The 22,682-nt window shown below is 54.0% G+C and overlaps 2 protein-coding genes across 2 annotated transcripts in view; one reads left to right on the top strand and one right to left on the bottom strand.

The window, feature by feature from the left end:
- Positions 1-5,538: 5,538 nt before the first annotated feature.
- On the top strand, positions 5,539-21,280 carry EPHB4 (EPH receptor B4). Its single transcript, XM_084881515.1, has 17 exons — positions 5,539-6,058; positions 8,734-8,804; positions 9,039-9,326; positions 9,987-10,383; positions 11,393-11,548; positions 11,715-12,047; positions 12,369-12,493; positions 12,849-13,014; positions 14,107-14,209; positions 14,400-14,464; positions 14,577-14,690; positions 14,792-15,039; positions 17,795-18,010; positions 18,288-18,437; positions 18,823-19,016; positions 19,222-19,377; positions 20,548-21,280. Exons 1-17 carry the CDS (start codon positions 6,007-6,009, stop codon positions 20,675-20,677), a joined length of 2,964 nt encoding a protein of 987 aa, XP_084737641.1. The 5' UTR covers positions 5,539-6,006; the 3' UTR covers positions 20,678-21,280.
- The window catches only part of ZAN (zonadhesin), a gene marked incomplete at its 5' end in the record, with an annotated part of 33,582 nt that continues 32,180 nt past the window's right edge, over positions 21,281-22,682 (bottom strand). Inside the window, one exon of the mRNA XM_084882122.1 lies at positions 21,281-22,572. The remainder of the gene's footprint in view (positions 22,573-22,682) is intronic.

Here is a 22,682-nt window from a genome sequence, read left to right as displayed (position 1 = left end):
TCCGCAGGCTGATGCTCTATCCACTGAGCCAAACTGGTTTTGACTAAAATATATCTTTATTGATTTAGAGAGGAAGGGTGATGCAAAGAGAGAGAGAAACATCAATGATGAGAGAGAATCATTGATCAGCTGCTTCCTGCATGCCCCGCACTGGAATCAAGACTGAAACTGGGGCATGTGTTCTGACTGGGAATCAAACAGTGACCTCCTGGTTCATAGGTCAGCGCTCAACCACTGAGCCATGCCTGCTGGGCTCTGCCTTTCAATCCATTCTCCAAAGCTGTATAGTGGGAACTTTCTAGACAAATCCACTGATGTTTCTTTGCCTTAAAATACTTCAGTGGCTCCCAAGGTGTTCAGAATAAGTATATACTTCTGGAAGATCCTATAATGGCCCAGGTTGGCCTTGCTCACCTCTCCAGCTCATCCATTGTCACTGTCCTTGCACTCTACACTCTGGTATTATGAACTCTTGGCAGTTTGGGAGCAATCTCACCATGTTTTGCTTTTGTATCTGCTCCTTCTTCAGCCTTTAAAGCACCTATTCCTGCCAATCTCCTTTATGACTCATTCAGGCAGCATTAGCTTCTCCAGAAAGCTCACCTTCACCCTGCAGGCTGCATAAGGTGTGCTTCCTTCCTAATCCCATAGGACCCTTTGTATGCCACCATTTATGCTCAATACATTTCCTGTTAGAGGTTCCATGCCTATTTCTATCTCTGGCTGTCAACTAGAAGGCAGAGGATGACTTTGTGTCCCTAACTCTGGCCCATAGTAAAATGTTCCAATAAGTAATTTCTGAGTAGCCCTGGCCAATGTGGCTATGTTAGTTTATATACCAAAAGGTTTCAGGTTCTATTCCAGGTCAGGGCACATGCCCAGATTGTGAGCTCAATTCCCAGTGGTGGGTGTGCAAGAGACAGACAATCAATGATTCTCTCTCATCATTGATGTTTCTGTCTCCCTCCCTCTCCCTCTCCAAAATCAATAAAAATATATAAATATCCTATATAATAAAAGCCTAATATGCTAAGTGGTCATCTGTTCAACCAATCAAAGTTTAATATGCTAATGATATGCTAAGACTGCTCAAGCGCTTGCTATGATGTGCACTGATCACCAGGGGGCAGCGCTCCAACCAGTAGGTTAGCTTGATGCTGGGGTTCAGTTGATCAGGACTGAGGAGAAGGGTGTGACATATCTTGGAACCCTCTCTCATCCCCCTCTGGCTTCAATCGTGCACTGATGGGGACCTTAGGACTAGCTTGTGCCGTCTCACAATCCAGGACTCCTTGGGGGATGTCAAGAGCCAGTTTAGTTTTGGCCTGATCCTGCAGGCCAGGCTGAGGGACCCCACTGCTGCATGAATTTGTACACTGGGCCTCTAGTATGCATATATTTATTTACTAGTATTTACTATGGGCCAGACAGTATATGTTGAAGAGCTGCTTTCATGAAATTTAGGGCCACATGCAAGTAAATATACAATCACTAATAAATTAATAAAGGCTTTTATGTGTGTGTCTAATACAAGTTTGTATATGATTATTTCAGAAATATTTGTGGTACTCAGAGAAGGGTAAACAAAATACTCAGATTTTGTCAGTCCTGATGTTTATATAATTTGGAGAACCCTTTTTAAGAAAACAAAGTTATGAATATAAAATTAGGTATAAAAGTTAATGTTTATTTAGATTGAGAAATCACAACCAGTTACAAGTGTTAGGTGATAAATACCATAAATATTACAAAAACTATATAAGAACTTGTTTATGACTTAAAGATGTTAACCATATGTCATACATTGCAAATGAAATACCATGTGTCCTGCTATCATTTTATTGTGGTGTTTTACATTTTGGTTGTACGAAAGTTGTGTATTCAAATGTAATCACGTATTATTTTTTAAAAAGCTAGATAAACAACCCTGGCTCAGTTGGTTTGAGTGTCATAAATAACTACTGACTACACCTTTATAATACTTTCATGTCCTGCTCTGGCTGGTGTGGCTGGGATGGGCTTTGTCCTGGGTACCAACAGGTTGCTGGTTCAATTCCTGGTCAGGGCACATGCCCGGGTTTTGGCTTGATCCCCAGTAGGGGATGTGCAAGAGGTAGTACTATAGTAGATCAATGTTTCCCTCTCTCTCTCTTCCTCTCTCTCCTTAAAAAAACAATTTAAAATATTATTTAAAAAACATTAAAAAATACTACTTTCACGTCCTACCTTTTTTTATAGGTGTACTCTTTATCTGATGATGATTTTGTATTATTATTTTTTATTCTCTCTGTATCTGTCTTCTCTCTAATATGAACTATTTCATTTTCCCTTCCATTATTGAATTTATTTATTTATTCTCACCCAAGGACATGAGGACATTTTTTTTAAAGAGAGGAGAATTAACAGAAGGGAGGGAGAGAAACATTAACAGGAGAGAGACACATCGATTGGTTGCCTCCCACAAGGGGCCGGGACAAACCCTGAAACTGAGGTACTGCCTTTGGCTGGGAACCGAACCAGCAACCTTTTGGTCCAACACTGTAATCTCTGAGCCAGATCGGCCAGGGCCCATTATCGAATTTATAAAAACTCTTGGCTCATCATTGGTGAGATGAAAAGCCTCTATCAAATTCCTTTCCTACAAGAGGTGTAAGATTCCAGACCATTTCAAAGGTTCTCATGCAGTGACTCACCTTAAAAACTGTTTGAATAGATGGCACTCATTAACCAGGGCTTTGGGAGGAGCGAGGTAGGGGAGCGCTGCTGAAGGGTAAACTTCAAGCGCTTCCAGGTAAGTTTAACTTATCTGGCTTATAGGGCCAGAGATGGGGGCTGGGATATGGAAAGAAGAGTGATAATTTCTACAACAGATGGTGAAATGAGATGATCCGTTGTGGGTTTTTTTTTTTTTTTTAGTATGCATAGGAAAAGTTCTAACTCCAGGAATGCTACAAACTGTAATGATGTGGATAGCAACAGGAAAGCCCTGCCAGCTGTGAGGGGCTGCTGGGGGATAGGGTGCTCCACATAGGTATTGCCATGGCGACACACGACAGCAGCATATTTGGGGTGGGAAGACAGTGAAGTGCCCTAAGTGCTTTGATAATGAAGAAAGGAGGGCTTGAGAGTTGTTCGGGCTGGTTTAGGTAGTGAGATGGCTGCTCACCTGTGTGATAGTGGATACTGAGTTAGCTTGCCTAGGAAGTAGACTTGGATGGTCAGAGGTTGGAGGAAATGACCTCACACCTACAGGATAGACCAAGGGTGATTTCTCTTAGCATTGATTGGAGTGAAAATCTCAGCCATCATCTCCAGAAAAAGGGGAAGCAATAGGATCTCTGACAGATTATAAGATCTTTGTGGCCAGAAGCCATGTTTCACAAATCTTGCAAATCGCCTGTCACATAGTAGATGCTCCATAAGTTTCATTGTATTCATTCTTTTATTGGTGTATAATCTAAGAACTGGATTACGTGCTGGGAGTTGGGAGCTGAGGACCCAATGATATGGGATCTACTGGGTATTTTTTTTTTTTTAAAAATATATTTTATTGATTTTGTACAGAGAGGAAGGGAGAGAGATAGAGAGTTAGAAACATCGATGAGAGAGTCATCGATTAGATGACTCTTGCACACCCCCTACTGGGGATGTGCCCGCAACCAAGGTACATGCCCTTGACCAGAATCGAACCCCAAGCCGATGCTCTATCCATTGAACCAAACCGGTTTCAGCTACTGGGTATTTTCTTACTTTAGATGCTCTCTTCTCTCTAGTTGAGGGGGGGAGGGGTCTGGTACTCAGGGGTCAGAAATACAGGGTTCAGGTCTACAGTGAGGGTGAGCTATTATACGATTTCACACACACACACACACACCCGCCGTCTTATCAGCTCTTCACTCCACCCTCCCTCATTTCTCTGTGTATCTTGGTCTCTACTATTTAAGCCACACACACCTCCACCCCATCATGATGAATCTGATTCATCCATAATGGTGTACCACCCCCACCTCCACCTCCATCACCAAATGAGAAAAACCAAGCAGAGCCCCGGAGGAGACATAACTTTTAGAGGAGAGAATCTGAGCCCCGAGAAAAAGCAGGGAAAGGCGATGGAAGGGGCGAGTGTAACCTGGAGGAGGAGCTGGCTTAGATCAGGGAGGGAGGAGGGTGGTATTCCCAGTCCCTGCCTGGTCTGCCTGACTCCAGCCAAGCCGGCTGTTTCCTGCCCTTTGTGACCCTCCCACCCCGGAGCAGGACCCAGGCTGGGCAACGAGGAAGGGCAAGGGTGTGGGGAGCACCACTTGTGGCAGGAAGATAAGTGAGCTGGGACAAGAGGTCACTAGAGGCCTGGCTGTCCTCTGGGGTGTAAGAGGCACTTGGCAGGCCCCCAGGCATCCGTGGCTCCTCCTTCCTTCTCTCTCTCGGCTCCGCAGCTCCTCCAGACCCTGTCCCCCTTAAACATTTCTGAGTGTAAGCCCTTCCCTTCTAGTTCTTCCACTGGAAGACTTTGGCAGCACCCCCACACACCCCCTGACTCACACTAGGTGCCCTGATGCAGAAGGGGGTTGGTGGGAAGTTCACTGCTTTCCTAGACCCTCCCCTCTAACTGATGATATGGGGGAGGGTGGTGGCAATGAGAGGAAGAGCCCTCCCAGCCATCCCGAGGCCCCCCAGGAGCCAGACAGGAAACAGCTTCAGGAAAGACAGCCGCAGCCGCGGCCCCAGCCCCAAGGGTCAGGGCTGCGGGTGGCACGGAGCCGTCCCAAACTCGACAGTGAGAGTGAGGACGGTGAGCTGGGAATCCATCAGGACCCCTCACCAGCTCAGACCCACCTACCTTTTATCTACCCTTGCTTCCTAGACTTTTCTGTGTTCCTCCCCATCTCAACTTCCAGTTGCCTCACTTCCTCCCCGCACTTGTCAGTGCTAGACTGAGTGCATAGTTAAGTCCCCAGTGCTGTTCTTAGTTTGTTGAATGATTGTGTGAACGTCCACTCCAGGGTTATCTAAGATGAGATCTAAGCTGAGATCACAGCCTCCAGGCTCCCAGGGCCACCCTCCATCCTCAAAAGCTTCCCTCGAACACGGTCCCTTGCGCCAACTAGGGGGCAGCGGGCTAATCCAGAAGAATCCAAAGTCCGCAAGAAAAGAATGCGCACCTGGGGGCGGGGGGGCCCTCTCCGCGCCGCAGGGTGTGCTGCTCCGCTCCCGGGTCCGCCGGGTTGGGGCCTGTCCCCGGGGTCCCTGGGCCCCCATCCGGACGCGCGAGCTCAGGGTTGGAGCGCACCCAGCCCAGCGCACTGCGGGGCGGTCCCGGGCTCCGCGCCCTCCGCCCCTCCCCCTTCTCCAAACTTTCTCCCAACTTTCCGAGCCGCCGCGCTGCGCCCCGCTCCGCTCCCCTCATGAATTATTCAGCAGCGCGCCATCCAATCAGCGCGCCCCGGCCCCCCAGGCCGAGCCCGGGCTGGGGGCGGCTCCCCAGCTCCCGCGCGCCCCTCCCTCCTCCCCCCGCCAGGCGCCGCCCGGCCCAGTCCCGGCCCGGCCCCGGCAGCCCAGCCCGCGGTCCTGCCCCGTCCGCAGCCTCCCTCCCTCCCTCCCGCTCCGCTGCCACCCGCCCCGCCGGCGCGCAGCGCAGTCGGCCCCGCAGCGCGAGCAGAGCCACTCCAGGGAGGGGGCTAGGGAGCGCGAGACAGGCCCACCCCCCGCCCGCTGGGGCGGAACCCCGAGGCCCCGGAGGGACCCCGACTCCAGCCACGTCTCTTCTCCGCTCCCGCCCGGCGCGTCTCCTGCGAGGACGCCCCCCGCCAGCCCGCGCGGTGGGGACGCGGGGCCGCACCTGGGCGCCGCCGCCCGGTGCCCGGCGCGCCCGCATGGGCCTGCGCTGAGGCCCCGGCCGAGAGTCCCGCGCGGGGAGTCGGCCTCTACCCGCTCCGAGGGAGGGCTCAGAACTGGGGGGGCTAGCGCCCCCCACACTCAGATCGGATCCGACCGGAGTGAGGCGGCGCCATGGAGCTCCGGGCTCTGCTCTGCTGGGCTTCCCTCGCAGCCGCTTTGGAAGGTGAGTTTCCTGAGCGGCATCCCGCCGCTCCCGGGGCCCCCAAAGTTGGGCCTCGGAGTGGAGGGGCCGACCTCTCCCTACCCCTTCCCGGCACCTCAACCCCAACACTTCGGACCAATGGTACTAGCCCGGGCGGGGGGCGGGGAGGAGGCGGCCCAGCGGGGAGTGGAGTTTTCTTTTGTTTGGAAAAGAGATGGAGTCGGGCTCCGTCCTGGGACGTCCCCCTGCCCGGGCTCCCCGAACTCTCACTTCTGACTTCAGGCGCCTTGGGGGGCCTTTCCTTTTCTCCCTACGTCAACCTTCAAAACTCTCTTCAAAGTTTCTGATCTTCTTTTCGCCTCGGCAAAAAAAAAAAAAAAAAAAAAAAAAAGGAAGGTTTCTGGAGAAACAACTGCAGACAAGGCAGAATTCTGTGCTAGGCCAGAGACCGCCCCCACCCCTCATTCCTTGGCATTTACACCTTGAGCCTTACAATTTCACACGCCTCTGTCGGGATGGCCACCTTCTGCACTCACACGCTGAACAAATCTCCCAAAGCCACGACCCCAGCCACAGAGAGGCCCCTGCCTGGTTCCCCCAGCTTGCACCCCCAGTCCTTTAAATTCTCTCTAGCCCCCAGCCCTGCCCAAGTCCTAGACAAGCTGGCTTCCCTCCAACCCTGCAGGCCAGCAGAAACTGCCCTGTGCAGCCCCTCTCGTCCTGACTCAGCCTGATGATCACCTACCTCCTCGTCTCTCTGAATTCCTCATTTTTCTATATTCTCCCTCAAACTTTCCTCATCCATGAGCCTCTCCCCTTCCTTCACCTCCTAGAGGGGAACCAAGAGCCCTATAAACCCTCCTAATCTCCTCTCAATGAGCTGCAACACCCCCCCCCCCCCTTTTCACTGGAATCAAAGGGGTGTTTGGGGAGGGGGTTTTAGGGAGGCTGCTGAGGAGGAGGAATCAAAAGCAGTTGGAAACCCCTCTCCCTCAGGCTGGGCAGTGCTGCTCAGAGCTGGGGATCAAAGGCTGGGAATGGGGAGAGGGAAGCCTGGCCCGGCCCTCTCAAAGAAAGAAGGGGCAAGACTGGGAGAGAAAGGAAAGCAGAGTGGAGAGGAAACCCGCCCGCCCCGGTGAAGTGGAGGGAGAGGAAAAGAAAAATGCAGAGAGGAAAAGGGAGTCACTTGATTGCTGTTGTGAAGTGCTTTCGAGGCCCCAGGCCCACGCTGAGGGCTTTATGTTTTCATGGTTCCCTCAGCCTTGAGGGTGGGAGGGATTGTTCTCCCATTTTACAGAAGACGAGCCTGAGGCTTAGAGGAGTTCACTGATTTATCCTAGCCTAGGCTGGGTGGAAAGTGGGAGACGGAAGAGGAGAGAGATGGCTAGAGAAATGGAGGTGGACAGAGAGCTGGGGAGAGGTGAGAGGCAAAAGAACTAACAGATCCAAAGAGAGCTCCAGGGGGAGGCCAAACCAGAGAAAGTGAGCCACTCAGAGCACAGGGACAGCCCTGAAACCGACGGCGTGTAAATTGGAGACAGGAAAACACTATCCAGGCTGGAACAATGGAGGGTGGAGACGGCAGCCTCTATCCACCCCTTTCCCAGAACCCTGGCATCCTGTCCCCTGCATGCTGGACTGTCTCTCTCCACTCGTGGGGCCTGGGCCTTACCTGGGCTGGCCAGTCCCACCTAACCGCTTGCCTAGGTGGTATCGCTTGGTCCCCCGGGAAGAGGTTGCCTCACCCACTTGTCCTCCCTTCTCTCCAGCAGCCCCGGGGTTGGGAAGTGGGGACCTGGTCCCAGGTGTGCTGCTGGCTGCCCTAGGGGCCGTCTGTCCACCTTGCCTTGGCCTTCGAGGGGATTCCCCTACCTTCCCTCCACCCTCCGCTGCCAGGGCCTGTGCAGTTTCCCCTAATCCACAGCTTCCGCCAGAGGCCCACCCCTCTCTGGAGTCCCTCCCCCAGGCTGAGCTGAGCCAGGTGTGTTCACCACCCCGCAGACACACACACCCCTACAGTCTCCTCCCCTTTTCCTCCCCATAACCAAATCCAGATGTGAGGCCTCTGCAGGCTGGGGCCAGGGCGGGAACCCAAGCATCCCAGCCTCCAGCACTTCCTCCTCTGACACCAGTGAGCTGAAGGGAGGGGAGGGAGTCGGGGTTCTGGCTGGGCCTCAGTAGCTGAGCCCCACCTTCCTGGATCTGAGTGTTGGGTCTCAAAAGGGGTGGGGACATGGAAGAGGAATAGAGCTGGGGGCAGGGAGGCAGCACCTTGGGGACTGAGGCATTGACCCTGGAGGCCCCAGCCCTGGAAGGGTGTCCCCATGCCTGCAGCCCTTTGCTCACCCCAAGGTCAAGGCCAGGTTGGGGCTCTAGTTTGATCCTTTTTGACCTGTTTGCTCTTCTCCCTCTTCCAGTGGTTGCACTTTCCCCTATCTTCCAGGGAACTGCCATACTAGGTCTGGGAGTCCTAAGAGGGCTGCCAACCTACCAGCTGTTAGGTGTGGGCTAAACCTTCAGAAAAAGAGGCAAGAAATGGGAGGGCAAGGCTCACTCCCCTCCTCGTCTCTTGTCTCAGCCTGCCTGACTCCTCCAGCGTGGAGCTGCTAGGAGGACCCCCACTATCTCCGTTCCCAGGCATCTGGTCTCCCCGGAGTGTCCCCTAAGCCCTGACTGGCTCTGTCTGTCTGTCTTAGAGACCCTACTGAACACAAAACTGGAAACGGCCGATCTGAAGTGGGTGACGTTTCCTCAGGTGGACGGGCAGGTAAGAGCTGGGCCCAGGAGCTGGGGTTCAGAAGGGAAACGGAAGGACGAGTAGCACCCGTGCTGGCCTGCCCCCCAGGCCACTGCCCCCAGGCCACAGCAGCAGGAACTAGTGTCCTCTGCACTCTTGCTCTCAGCGGTCCCCTTCCCTCGCCATTCCTGCTCGATGACCAACACCCTCCCCCTGACCTTTTAGCCATTCAGCGGCCCCTCTGCTGACCCCTTCTGCCCACAGTGGGAGGAGCTGAGCGGCCTGGATGAGGAGCAGCACAGCGTCAGGACCTATGAGGTGTGCGACGTGCAGCGCGCCCCGGGCCTGGCCTACTGGCTGCGCACAGGCTGGGTCCCCCGGCGAGGCGCTGTGCACGTGTACGCCACGCTGCGCTTCACCATGCTCGAGTGCCTGTCCCTGGCCCGCGCGGGGCGCTCCTGCAAGGAGACCTTTACAGTCTTCTACTTCGAGAGTGACGCCAACACGGCCACGGCCCACACGCCAGCCTGGATGGAGAACCCTTACATCAAGGTACCCGCTCTGGGCACGGCCAGGGGCCGGGGTGGGGCAGGCCTGTGGTCTAGGGGCGGTGGAGGTGAACTTCCAAGGCCCTTGGGTGGGGTCCTGGGAGCAGGAGCCTCAGGTCTGGAAGGGAAGAAGGTGGGCTGCTCGGTGGAGCCACAGCATGCAGCTGGGCTGCCGGCCTGGCCACCAGAGGAGGTTCTCTCTCTCCATTCCCAGGCATCTGGTCTCTACTGTACTGTACTTAGGCCACCCTGCACTCCCCCTTATTTCCCTACCCCACACCCTGGAATGGCTTCTCTCTGCCTCTTCTTCCCACCTATGATGTCTTCTGAGTCCCAGCTCCTTTGGGTACCTTTGCTGAGGTGCCCCGCTGTGGGGTCCCACCTGCCATAGCCCTCCTCATGCTGTACAACCACATATCCATGTTTCCTTCATTTCCGTTTCCTCCGCGCTGAGTTCAGGACCCGGCGTAGGGTAGACTCATTTTGCGTGGTGACAAGTTTTGGTAGGGGAGTGAGTGAGTGAACAGAAAGGGGGAGTGCCGGACAGAGTGTGGACACATCCTAGGAGCTCAGCAGGTGTCTGCGGAAGGATAAGCTAGGAAGAGGAAGACGGTCCTTGGGAGCGGAGCACAGCAGCAGTTGAGTCTCTTCTCGGACCCGGCAGGTAGACACGGTGGCTGCTGAGCATCTGACCCGGAAGCGTCCTGGGGCCGAGGCAACTGGCAAAGTGAACGTCAAGACGCTGCGCCTGGGCCCGCTCACCAAAGCCGGCTTCTACCTGGCTTTCCAGGACCAGGGCGCCTGCATGGCCCTGCTGTCCCTGCACCTGTTCTACAAGAAGTGTGCCCAGCTGACTGTCAACCTCACCCGCTTCCCAGAGACAGTGCCCCGGGAGCTTGTGGTGCCAGTAGCAGGAAGCTGTGTGGCTGATGCCGTCCCCGCCTCTGGCCCCAGTCCCAGCCTCTACTGCCGGGAGGATGGCCAGTGGGCTGAGCAGCCAGTCACGGGCTGCAGCTGTGCTCCGGGGTTCGAGGCCACCGAGGGGAATACCCGGTGCCGAGGTGAGGGCTGGCATGTCCCCGAGAAGGTGTTGCCAATCCTTGTGGGGAAGGTCCTGGACCCTGGTCTTGGACCACTTTTTGAATTTTCACTTGGAACATTCTTTGCTCTCCTAGGCACTCAGTTCCTGGAGGGCCTTCTCTCCCTCCCCTGCCCATTCCCAGCATAGCTCAGCCTTCCTCACGTCCACATTCCTCCTGTGTCCACTCTGTTCTGGACCAGGGAGCATGTCCAGGGATGCAGGACCTTACTGGGCTCAGAGGACCAAGGTGTCATGGTCTCTGCCCTTGTCCATTATGGTTCCTGGCTATTTTCACAACCCATCTTGACAGATGGTGCAAGAATGTCAAATGCTGTGTGTGCTCCTCACCACTTCAGTATGACAGTGGCTGTTAGATCGGCTACTCTATCTTGCTAAGAAAGAAGCATACACATTGCTGTGTCACAAACTTTTCTTCATATTATGATCATTGTATTTCCACTTGATTTACTTTGTAATCCGGCGTGTTTTGGCAGTGCGCATTTAAAATTGTTGTTCTGAGCCTTAGTCTCTGGGTTGTGGGTATCAGGGTTAATCCCTGGTCTGGAGGAGGTTTCCCTCTCTTAGATGTGAGATTTCCGAGCTCCTGCCCTGTTTTCCCTCTTTGCACTTCATGCAGACTTAAAAGCAGCTGCGTGTTTTTTTGTTTTCACTAATCCTCACCTGAGGATATTTTTCCTTTTTTTTTTTTTTTTTTTTTTTTTTTTTTTTTTTTTTTAGAGAGTGTGGAAGAGAGGGAGGCAGGAGGAGGGTGAGAAGAAAAACATTGATGTGTGAGAGAGACATCCACTGGTTGCCTCCCACATGAGCCCCTACCAGGGCCAGAGAATGTATAGGCACGTGCTCTTGATGGGGAATCGAACCTGAGACCCTTTGGTCCCTGGGCCAATGTTCTAAACACTTAGCAACACTAGCCAGGGTAAACTGCATGTTTTTTAATGCATGGTTATTGAATGCTTGCTTTCTTTCAGCCTGTGCCCAGGGCACCTTCAAGCCTCTGCCTGGGGAGGGGTCCTGCCAGCCATGCCCAGCCAACAGCCATTCCAACACCATTGGCTCGTCCACCTGCCAGTGCCGTATAGGGTACTTTCGGGCCAGCACAGACCCTCAGGGTGCACCCTGTACCAGTAAGTGGCCAGTGATCCCTGGGGAGGACCCCCATTCCAGCCTCCACCTTCCCAGGCCTTCCCCTTCTTGACCCTGGCTTGCTGGTGCCCAGCTAAATCGGCGTCTGTCCCACTAGCCACCCCTTCCATTTGCTCAGCCTCTGACTGACTTCCTGGTTTCCTGCAGCCCCTCCGTCGGCTCCAAGAAGCGTGGTTTCCCGCCTAAATGGCTCCTCCCTGCGCCTGGAGTGGAGTGCCCCCCTCGAGTCAGGTGGCCGGGAGGACCTCACCTACGCGCTCCGCTGCCGCGAGTGCCGCCCCGGGGGGTCCTGCACGCCCTGTGGAGGAGACCTGACCTTCGACCCTGGCCCCCGGGATCTGGTGGAGCCCTGGGTCACCATTCGAGGGCTGCGGCCTGACTTCACCTACACCTTTGAGGTCACTGCCTTGAACGGGGTGTCTTCCGTAGCCCCCGTACCCGTGCCGTTTGAGGCTGTGAATGTCACCACTGACCGTGAAGGTGAGCCTGGGGCCCGGGGGCAGCCTGTGGTCAGATGGGAGAGATGGTGGTGGGTAGAAGCAGCCAGCGAGGTCTGAAGTGGGGAAAGGCAGAGGCTATGGAGCCGGAGCCCCAGGAAGTATGGAGCGTCAGGGCTCTGGGTGCAAGAGGAGAAAGAGAGTGAAAAAGATGCAGGGCGGGCTGGAGAATTGAGGATAGAAGTCGGAAGGGATTCTTGGGACATCTGGAGGATCAGGACAGGTGTTGCCAGCAGAAGCATCGGGAAAGGTAAGGAACCAACATGCTGAGTGGAAGAGCCCCAACATGCCTTGTCTCTCACAGTGCCACCCCCAGTGTCCGACATCCGGGTGACTCGGTCCTCACCCAGCAGCTTGAGCCTGGCCTGGGCTGCTCCCCGGGCACCCAGTGGAGCGGTGCTGGACTATGAGGTCAAGTACCACGAGAAGGTGAGACCAGGCACCTGGGGGTGGGGTAGGAGGGCGGTGCGACGTGCTCTAGGTAGGCATGGAGCGCTGGATTGCAGACACTTGGATTCCAGCTCTGTGAGCCCTCGGGCCAGCCCCAGGGCCTTTCTGAGCTCAGCATCCCCATCCGTAATAGAGTTGCCTTGTCACGTGACTATTAAATGAGACAGTGAATGCAAACGCTCAGCACAGTGCACATAAGTCAGCACTGAGGCCTGGCCTGCTACGTTACAAGACCAGGATGCTCATTGTGGGGGTGCGGGGCAGGGGGAGGTCGGAAGAGCAGCGGGACTGGGGGCCTGTGCTTATGGCCACCCCTCCTCCTCCTCCTGGGCAGGGCGCAGAGGGCCCCAGCAGCGTCCGGTTCCTGAAGACATCAGACAACCGGGCGGAGCTGCATGGCTTGAAGCGGGGAGCCAGCTACCTGATCCAGGTGCGGGCCCGCTCCGAGGCCGGCTATGGACCCTTCGGCCAGGAGCACCATAGCCAGACCCAGCTGGATGGTAAGCCTGGGACCAGGCATGGGAAGGGGGTGCTGTTCCTGAAGGGCCCCCAAAGCCACATTCCCATGCTCCTCTTTCTCTGAACTGAGAGTGTTTTGGCCGGGTGAAGAGAGCAGAGGGTCAGAGACCCAAACCAACAGCGAGTGTGAAGAGCTGCTTAGCAACCTTCCCTCCACTGTGTGACCATTAGCAAAAACTTAATCCCTGAGTTTCAGCTCTCTCATCCCCAAAAAATGGAAATGTGAGGCCTCTCTCACAGGGCTCCTCTCTCACAGGGCTCCAGGGAATAAATAAGATGACAGCTGTTAGTTATAATGTGTTGGCCCAGGATTTTAATTTTTTAAACAGTTTTATTGAGAGATGATTCACAAACCAGACACGTCACCCATCTAGTGTATAATTCGTTGACTTTTAGTATACCCACAGAGTTGTGCAACCGTCACAATTTTAGAACATTTCAGCACCCCCAAAAAAGACCCTATTCCCCTTTCATCTCCCCCTCCCCCCCCCGGGCCTTGGCAAATACGAATCTACTTTCTGATTTGCCTGTTCTGGGCATTTCATACAAATGGGATCATACAATATATGTTTTTTTGTGACTGGTTTCCTTTACTTATAATGTTTTCAAGATTTCATCCATATTTTAGCATGTATCAGGGATTCATTTCCTTTATGGCTGAGAAATATTGCACTGCGTGGCTGTGGCACATTTTATTTATTCCTTCACCCATCGGTGGACATTTGGGTTATTTCCACTTTGGGGGTATAAACCCTTTCATTTTTATTTAGCCTTTGGAACCTTTCATTCAAATGGGACTTTTTTTGGTCCACCAGTATTTATAACAGAACAAGATCAAACCCACCCTGGCAGTAATAAGGCTGAGAGCCCCCTCCCTTGCCCTGAGGGGCTCTGTAGGGCTGGATCCATAGCCCATGAGAAGCAGTTTGGAAATCCCACTGTTTCCCCCATCCTGCCTCTCCTTCGCCCTCCCCATGCTGCCACACTGTTCTCAGCGGAGCCACAGCTCATTCAGTTGGTGCAGGGCCCTCGGTGGTCATTGGGTCTGCCTGATCACGTTTTTTCTCCCCCAGAAAAGGAGAGCTGGCGGGAGCAGCTGGCCCTGATCGCAGGCACTGCGGTCGTGGGTGTGGTGCTGGTTCTGGTGGTTATTGTCATCGCAGTCCTTTGCCTCAGGTGAGCGCTCTGGGCGCCAGAGAGGCCCCTGTAAAACCTGCCCTCTTGCTCCAGGGCAAGCCTCCTTGGATGCCCCCAGAGCCCATCTCCACTTGGAATCTTTTTCAATCCCCCTCCTCTCTTCCCATCCTGTCCCTCTGGGAGCATAGATACGTGACTCAGTTTACCTTTTCGTTCCCATTGGCTCTAGGAAGCAGAGCAGTGGGAGAGAAGCTGAATACTCAGATAAACACGGACAGTATCTCATTGGCCACGGTAAGTAGGCCTACCCTGAAGGAAACAGGGCTGGGGCAAGGCTGTGAGCCAAGAACGAGGGCATCTGAGTGCAAGAAGTTTCTTGGCTAACGGGCCCCGCACGATTCCTCAGGTACTAAGGTCTACATCGATCCCTTCACGTACGAAGACCCTAATGAAGCTGTGAGGGAATTTGCCAAGGAGATCGACGTCTCCTATGTCAAGATTGAGGAGGTGATTGGTGCAGGTGAGAGGCAAGAAGACTGGACGCCCAGGAGGGAAATGGGGTGGGGAGGCAAGGCAGGGCCAGACCGGGAGGAGAGCTGACTCTTGGCGTCCTTCCTGAAGGAGAGTTTGGGGAGGTGTGCCGGGGGCGACTGAAGGCCCCGGGGAAGAAGGAGAGCTGCGTGGCCATCAAGACCCTGAAGGGTGGCTACACAGAGCGGCAGCGGCGTGAGTTCCTGAGCGAGGCCTCCATCATGGGCCAGTTCGAGCACCCCAACATCATCCGTCTGGAGGGCGTGGTTACCAACAGCATGCCAGTCATGATTCTTACTGAGTTTATGGAGAACGGTGCCCTGGACTCCTTCCTGCGGGTGAGTTCCCTGCCTCCAGCCTCCCAAATCCACCTATGCTCCCCCAAAGCAGCCAAGGGGCTCAGAACCCAGGACAGCTGGTGGGTTCCACATCACTCCCTCTTCACCCTTCCTTCTCCTTTAGGAAGGGTTGAGTTCCTTAGGCCTCAGGTGGAACTGGCCTCTGTGGAGCCTCTGGCCCTGGGCTATTAAGGGGTCATCATCCTTTTTTTAAATTATTATTAAATATATATATTTATTTTTTACAGAGAGGAAGGGAGAAGGATAGAGAGTTAGAAACATTGATGAGAGAGAAACATTGTTCAGCTGCCTCCTACACACCCTCTCCTGGGGATGTGCCCACAACCAAGATACCTACCCTTGACCGGCATTGAATCTGAGACCCTTCATTCCATAAGCCGACGCCCTATCCACTGAGCCAAACCAGTTAGGGCTCATCCATCCTTTTGACAAATATTTTCTGAGCACTTCCTTGTGCACCAGCTACTGTCCTAGGCCCGGGAATAAAGCCATGAATATCTCTGCTCTTGGGGAAGTGTAACGGGGAAGACTGAAAATTAATGAGTAAACCAGCTTTTATAAAAAGTAATCAAGTAGTTTCAGATGTGAAAACAATTAAGAACATGGAAAAGTGGCTTGAGATGAGGAGGAAGAGTTATTTTTGTCACTTTAACAGATTTTACTGAATTTTATTATTTTGTTAATTTCACGTTGCTTGAAAAAAGAAATCAAAACGTTTTCCTACATAGCAAAATAACATTACATCTAGCCCTGGCTGGTGCGGCTCAGTTGGTGGAAGAGTCATCCTGTACACAGAAAGGTGGCAGGTTGGATTCCTGGTCAGGGCACATGGCCAGGTTGTGGGTTCAATCCCTGGTAGGGTCTCGTAAGGGAGGCAACCGATTAATGTTTCTCACATCAATACTTCCTCTCCCTCTCCCTTCCTCTCTCTCTAAAATCAATAAAACTACCCTCAATGAGAATTTAGAAAAATAATAACACTACATTTAAACAAATTACAATTTCCTGGTATCTTCTAATACTCAGTCGATATCCACATTTCCCCAGTTGTTTCCAAAATGTCCCTTATTACTGGCTTATTCAAACCAGCATGCAGCTCAGGAGCAAGCATTATACCTGACGGTTCTCATTTTTGAGCCTGGCATGCTGAAGAACTGGGCTACTGGTCCCCTTGAATGTCTCACCTTGTAGATTTATCAGGTTCTTCCCTGTGGGGTCATTTAGCTTATTTATCCATATTTCCCGTAAGAGAAGCTACGTCTAATATTTTGAATGTTCAAAATTAAACATTGGTGGCCAGCCTACATTGGGGGTGCTGTGAATGTCACATGACACCCCATCAGGAGACACGGGCCACCTGGCTCCCCCATGAGTGATGATGAGGTTGACCTGGAGTGGTGTGATGATGCCTGACCCTCCGTGTGGACACAGGAGTCTATTTTATTGGTGCCTGAGAGAGATTCTGTTGCAGGGATGGGAAGAGGGTCTATTTTAGAAGAGATGACATTTGGGTTAATGGGAAAGAGCCAGCCTTGAGAAGATGGGGAAGAATCGTGTTGGGGGCAGAGAGCAGAGACCAGAGTGGTCAACAAGAAGCAGCAAGGCAGGCGAGGCTGAACCTGGGGAGCAGAGGAACCTTGGTGGGCCTTAATGCAGGTGGTGGCCCTGCCACATGGACTTCTTGGCCTTGGTCAGGAATTTGGATTTGATTAGTTCAAGGGCCAGTCTTCGGAGGAGTTTCCGTAGGAGATCCCTTTGGTGGGTGCTGGGGAACAAGAGTGGAAGGAAGCCAAGAACCAGTGAGGAGACTTGTCATTCAGGCCGTGAGGGTTGGCTCAGGGCGCAGAGAAGAGGTTGGATTTGGGGTATGTTTTGGAAGCAGGGCCAGCAGAACTTGCTGATGGGTTATAAGTGGCAGGAGAGGGGAGAAAAAGGAAGAAATCGTGGAATCACCGAGGTCTATACTCTGAGCATCTGGCAAGTGGTATTTCCACAAACAGATCCAAGGCCGGGGGTGTGTTCAGGCTTGGAGGATGGATTCTGTTTTGGACTCTGGTGTCCCTGGCCCTGCAGGGCTGCCGAGGGTCCCCTGCATGTTAGCTGAACCCAGAAGATGGGATTAGTTAACCATTTCTGATCGCTTGGTTTACCTGGTGAGAGCAAACTAGAGGTCAAGGACAATAGACCTTGGTTTTGATGCTGTGGTTGCTGATGGTGCCTCGATTCCTCTCTTGATACTACACTCAGTCTAAGAAGGCTGAGCTAGATTTTGCCTCACAAGAGTGTGTGGTAGCTCACAGCACACTCTTGTCAGAGCTGTTACTCTTCAGTCTGCAGGACACAGCTCTCTCCACTGAGCCAAACTGGGTAGGGCAGAACTCTGTTGCTCTTAAATAAAAAGCATTTGCTGAGTATGTCCTGGGTGTAAAGCACTGTACGAGATTAAAAGGAGAAAACATTTAAATCTCTCCTTACAGCCTAATTAAGAGAATGAGTGTATATATTTGAAACGGGAACATTTTATAAGCATTGTGCTATGACAGTGTAGTAAGAGCTCAGAGAACTTGGGATAAGGAGAGAAATAGGGCTTACCTGGGAAGTCTGCATGCAGGCCTGTTCTGCAGGGGAACACGAGGTGGATCTGAAGTGGCAAATATCGTTTAGAATGTGGAAGGAAGGGGGAACGGAGAGTGAACTATCCTAACCATGCCCCTCTCTCCTGCTTGGTCTCCAGTTGAACGATGGACAATTCACTGTCATCCAGCTGGTGGGCATGTTACGGGGCATTGCCTCAGGCATGCGGTACCTTGCTGAGATGAGCTACGTTCACCGTGACCTGGCTGCCCGAAACATCCTGGTCAACAGCAACCTTGTCTGCAAGGTTTCAGACTTCGGCCTTTCCCGATTCCTGGAGGAGAACTCTTCTGACCCCACCTACACTAGCTCTCTGGTGAGGCCGAGGGACTGACTAGGAATTGGGCTCTTAGGGCCAGGTGGGCAGGAGCAGGTGGCAGACTGGGGGTTGACAGCTCTGATCTAGGGACAGGATGAAGGAGCAGACCACAGAAGTGGGGGATCCGCTTAGGGAATCTGACTTCTGGTTGTGTAGGAAGAGAATTGCGTTGGGAGCTGGGTCCCAGGAAGAAAGGAGACCTGGGCTAGGGGAAAAGAAAAGACGGATAGAGTGGTTGGGTCCCTCAGCTCATCTTTGCTTTCCTCATCTTTAGGGAGGAAAGATTCCCATCCGATGGACAGCCCCTGAGGCCATTGCCTTCCGGAAGTTCACATCTGCCAGCGATGCCTGGAGTTACGGGATTGTGATGTGGGAGGTCATGTCTTTTGGGGAGCGGCCATACTGGGATATGAGCAATCAGGATGTAAGTGTCCCAGGACCCCACTATGTTTTCTTGAATGTTCTCACCAGGGATATGGGTGGGGACGGGGTTCCCAGAGAGCTCATCCCTGCTGGGTCCTTGAGATGATGAGAGTAGCACAAAGAAGAGTTGATCTTTGTGGCCAAGAGCATGTTTGGTCACAGGACACAGGATGGAGGGCACAGTTGGGAAGTTACACATCTGAACCACAGCCCAAGAGTGGCTAGGGCTTTGAGTCAGAGCCGGCCTCGACCCCAGTTAGAGTTAGTCTCAACCCCCCTAGATTTGCCATTCTGGAGCTCTGTCGCACCCATCCAAGCATCTGCTAAGTCACCATTTCCTTAAGGTCCTCCCAGGACATCCTCACCCAGTTCTCCTGTCATTCTAGGTGATCAATGCCATTGAACAGGACTACCGGCTACCCCCTCCCCCAGACTGCCCCACCTCCCTGCACCAGCTCATGCTGGACTGTTGGCAGAAGGACCGGAACGCACGGCCCCGCTTCCCCCAGGTGGTCAGTGCCCTCGACAAGATGATTCGGAACCCTGCCAGCCTCAAAATCGTGGCCAGGGAGAATGGCGGGTGAGGACTCCTAAGAATGGGCCCTCCTTGCTGCACTCTGCCACGCCCTTCCTCCCTCCCACCCTCCCAAAATCTCCAAAGAAAAGTGTGTTCCTTTGTGGGTATGTGGGATTGTCCCTGGCTGCCTCTCCAAGGCTGGGCTCACTGTTGTCGACATCCTGACACAGCCCTGGTCCTCAGAGCATCCCTCCATCCTGCCTTCCAGGGCCTCACACCCACTGCTGGATCAGCGGCAGCCTCACTACTCAGCTTTTGGCTCTGTGGGTGAGTGGCTCCGGGCCATCAAAATGGGAAGATACGAAGAGAGTTTTGCAGCTGCTGGGTTTGGCTCCTTCGAGCTGGTCAGCCAGATTTCCGCTGAGTAAGTCATGGCTGGAGCTGGAAGCGGGGGGGGAGGGGGGGGGGGTAGAGCCAAGCCCGAGGGGCACTTGGGACCAGAATCCAGCGCACTGGTTCATCAGGGGCCTTTGGGGTCAACAACTGGTGCCAGCTTTTCTAGGAAAGCAATAACAGCTGCTGGGGCTGAGAGCCCAGGGAATCTTCCAGGCCAGCTGTGACCGCCTCACCCTCTTGCACCATTTCAGCCCTCGGTCCTTTCGCTCCCTGCCTGGCAATCTGTATCTATCTTTGTGCATCTCTCTGCATTCCAGACCCTGCTCTCACATTAACAACGTGTCAACTTTGGATGTTTTCCCACCCATAAAAGGAGAAGATTGGACTAGGTTTTGGAGAACCTTTCCAGCTTTAATGTTAAATAGTTTTATTTCAATGCTTCCCAAATACTTCCCCCCCCCTTAGTTTGGCTCTCTCTGATACTTCTCCTTTCTGCCCTCCCATTTCTCTCCCAAGGACTCTTCTGGCCCCAAATCTGAATAACAGAAATAGGAGGCATAGAAATCTGGAACCAGAGGCCCTCTCCTGGCGGGGCAGGTCGCAGGCGGGGCTGCCTCACCGGGGCTGGGCCCTCTCCTCTCCTCACAAACTTGTTCCAACCTCTCCTTGACACAGGTTCTAGCTCTCCGTTTCCCACCTCTTCTTTTTTCCCTTATCTCAGTCTCCAGGCCTCAGGATGGAGTGGGGAGGCGGTTTGTTTTCCCCCTTCCCGCCCCTTCCTTTCCACCCAGCCCTTCCTCTCCGGCCTTTTCCTCCTGCCGGCTCCTTTCTCCTCTAAAGCAGTCTGTGCATCCCCTTCCCCCATTTTGTGGGCCTTTCTTTCCTTTTCTGATTCTCTGCCTTAATCCTCGCTGGAGCTTCCATCCAGGCAGACCCCGCCCCGCAACCTCCCACCTTTAGACCCCGCCCCCTCGGCCAGGGGCCTGCTGGATACTTAAGTCTGGTACCCTGGACGGCAGCCCTGCAAAGCACGTGTGACCCTTCCCCTCCTTCCCTCCTCCACCCCACCCCCACCCCAGTCTCCCGATGGCCTTCCTGATTGGCTGGCAATCCGGGGGCGGTGACCAGGTTTCTGGAGCTAAGCTAGGAGCGTGGTCCCAGCAGCCTTATGGCCTCACCTAACTCTCTCCTTCCTCAGGGACCTGCTCCGAATAGGAGTCACCCTGGCGGGACACCAGAAGAAAATCCTGGCCAGTGTCCAGCACATGAAGTCCCAGGCCAAACCTGGAGCCCCGGGGGCGTCGGGAGCACCAGCCTCCCAGTACTGACCTGCACCTCATCACCGGGCCCACGGCTCTGGAGCAGCAGGAATTCCCATGCTGGGGACACCGCTCCCCTTCTTTTGGGGGCAGAGTCAGGTGGGGGCCCAAGAGGCCCCCATCCCTGCACCCCATTGGATTGCACTTTGAACCTATGGGGGTGGGGAGCTGGCAATGGGGAGAGTCAGCATTTGGGGATTCTGCCATCCGGGAGTGTAATGTTCCCCGAGGGTGGGTGTGCCCCCAGGTGGGTGTGGCCAGAGGGGAAGGAAGTGCCCAACATCTGCCAACTCCCGGGGTGGCCGTGGGGTGGCTCTGTGCCATCCCCGCAGCTTCCCTTTGATCCCAGCCAGGGCCCGGGCCCCTCCTCACCGGGAAGGGCCGCAGACCCTGTAGACCAAAGAGAAGAGGGTGGCAAGCCTGTAAGCTCGGGAGTGGAGCACCATAGTGGGAAGCGGGAAGGGCGTCGTGGCCCGGTGACACCATTGGACCCGGATGTCCCAACCTTGCTGCTGTCTCCCCCGAACTCAGTTCTCCCTTGTAAATGCCCCTCCCCCAGCTGCTGCCTTCATATTGAAGGTTTTTGAGTTTTAATTTTTGTTTTTGGTCTTATTTTTTTCTTCTCTCTCTTTTTTTTTTTTACTGTCCATGTCATAACTTTTTGTGTCGGAAGGGACCTGTTTTGTCATCCGCTCCTTTGCCCATGTTGAAACAGGAACCCATTGTTGTGTCTCTTTTCAGAACAGTGCCTTGGTCAGGCCACAGCCCCTAGACCCCTGCCCCACCAAGTATCCCCAGATTGTGTCCATGAGGGGGTGTGGGGGGCAAGGCGGCCGTAGAAACAAGAGACAGACACTGGTGCTTGGAGGGGTTCTTAAATTATATTTAATTTTTTTTTTTTTTTTGTATAAATAAAAGAAAATGGGAAGTTCCCAGCCCCAGGGTGTGTTTGAGGTGGTGGGGTGGGGGCAGTGGGAGATGAGTCATTGGCGGCTGCTTCTAACAGCTCTCGATGGCTCTGCCAAGAGCCCGGGGCACCTCCGGGGTGGGGCCGCCCCCCCCCCCCCCCTTGCCCTGGTTCCCTAGCCCTGGAAGGGTGCTTGTTTGAGGCCAAGAGGAGGCCTTGAGCTCCTGGTTCTGCTCTATAGCCCCCTGAAGTGGGGGGAGAACCCACTGGGATGGGGGTCCAGGCAGCTGGAGACAGATGTAGACCAGATGTTGACCGCGGGCGGGTTCGAAGGCACAGGGGGAAAGTGTCTGTGCCGGCTGTGGGGGAGGTGCAGAGAGCTGGGGTGAGGATGCAGGCCCCCACGTGTGTACACATAACACAGATGCTGGGCTGGATCAAGAGGACAATTCCCCCTTTCAAGATGCTGCCCAGGCAGGTCCTCCCAGCCTCTTGGGAAGGGGGGGGGGGAAGGTACTGGGTGTCTTCCCCCACTTCTCCCTCCCGAACAGAAGGACGAAGATGGGGTCAATCCCCGTTGCTTTTCTCTGCCATCTTCTGTTTGTTTCTTCCCGGTCTGCCCGCCCGCAGGGACACCTGCAGGGGCAGGCCTGGACTGGGGCAGCTTTGTTTAACGGGAGCAGCTGTTCTTTCTACATCTCAGCTGCCCCCCCTGTTGTGGTGTTGGGGTCAGTGCAGGCAGGATCCTACATCATAGCTCTGCCTCTCCCAGCCCAGGGAGCCTCAGGCAGTGAACCCATCTCAGTCATTTGGAATCCCGTCTCCTCATCTGATGAGATGTTGCCCATATTATACCTCCAAGAGACCGAGGGAGGGACTCAGTCTTGCCAAGGACAAGGGGTGTGGATCCAGGAGGAGGAGGTCTATCTGGAGAAGGCTGGCTCAGGCCACCCGCTTCCCCTGACAACTGGACACGTGGCTGAGAAGGTGACCCGAGCTGGCAGGAATAGATCAGGGAGCAGGCACAGATGAGAACAGGTAAAGGGTTAAAGACGCAGTGGTCTGTGCAGGTATCTTCAGGAAGCCCGGGGCACCCAGATCAAAGCA

The sequence above is a fragment of the Pipistrellus hanaki genome (genome assembly GCF_964339955.1).
Source record: "Pipistrellus hanaki genome assembly, chromosome: 4".
NCBI classification, from domain to species: Eukaryota; Metazoa; Chordata; class Mammalia; order Chiroptera; family Vespertilionidae; genus Pipistrellus; species Pipistrellus hanaki.
Note: the sequence above shows the minus strand (reverse complement) of the source record. Positions and strands in the feature narration are given on the sequence as shown.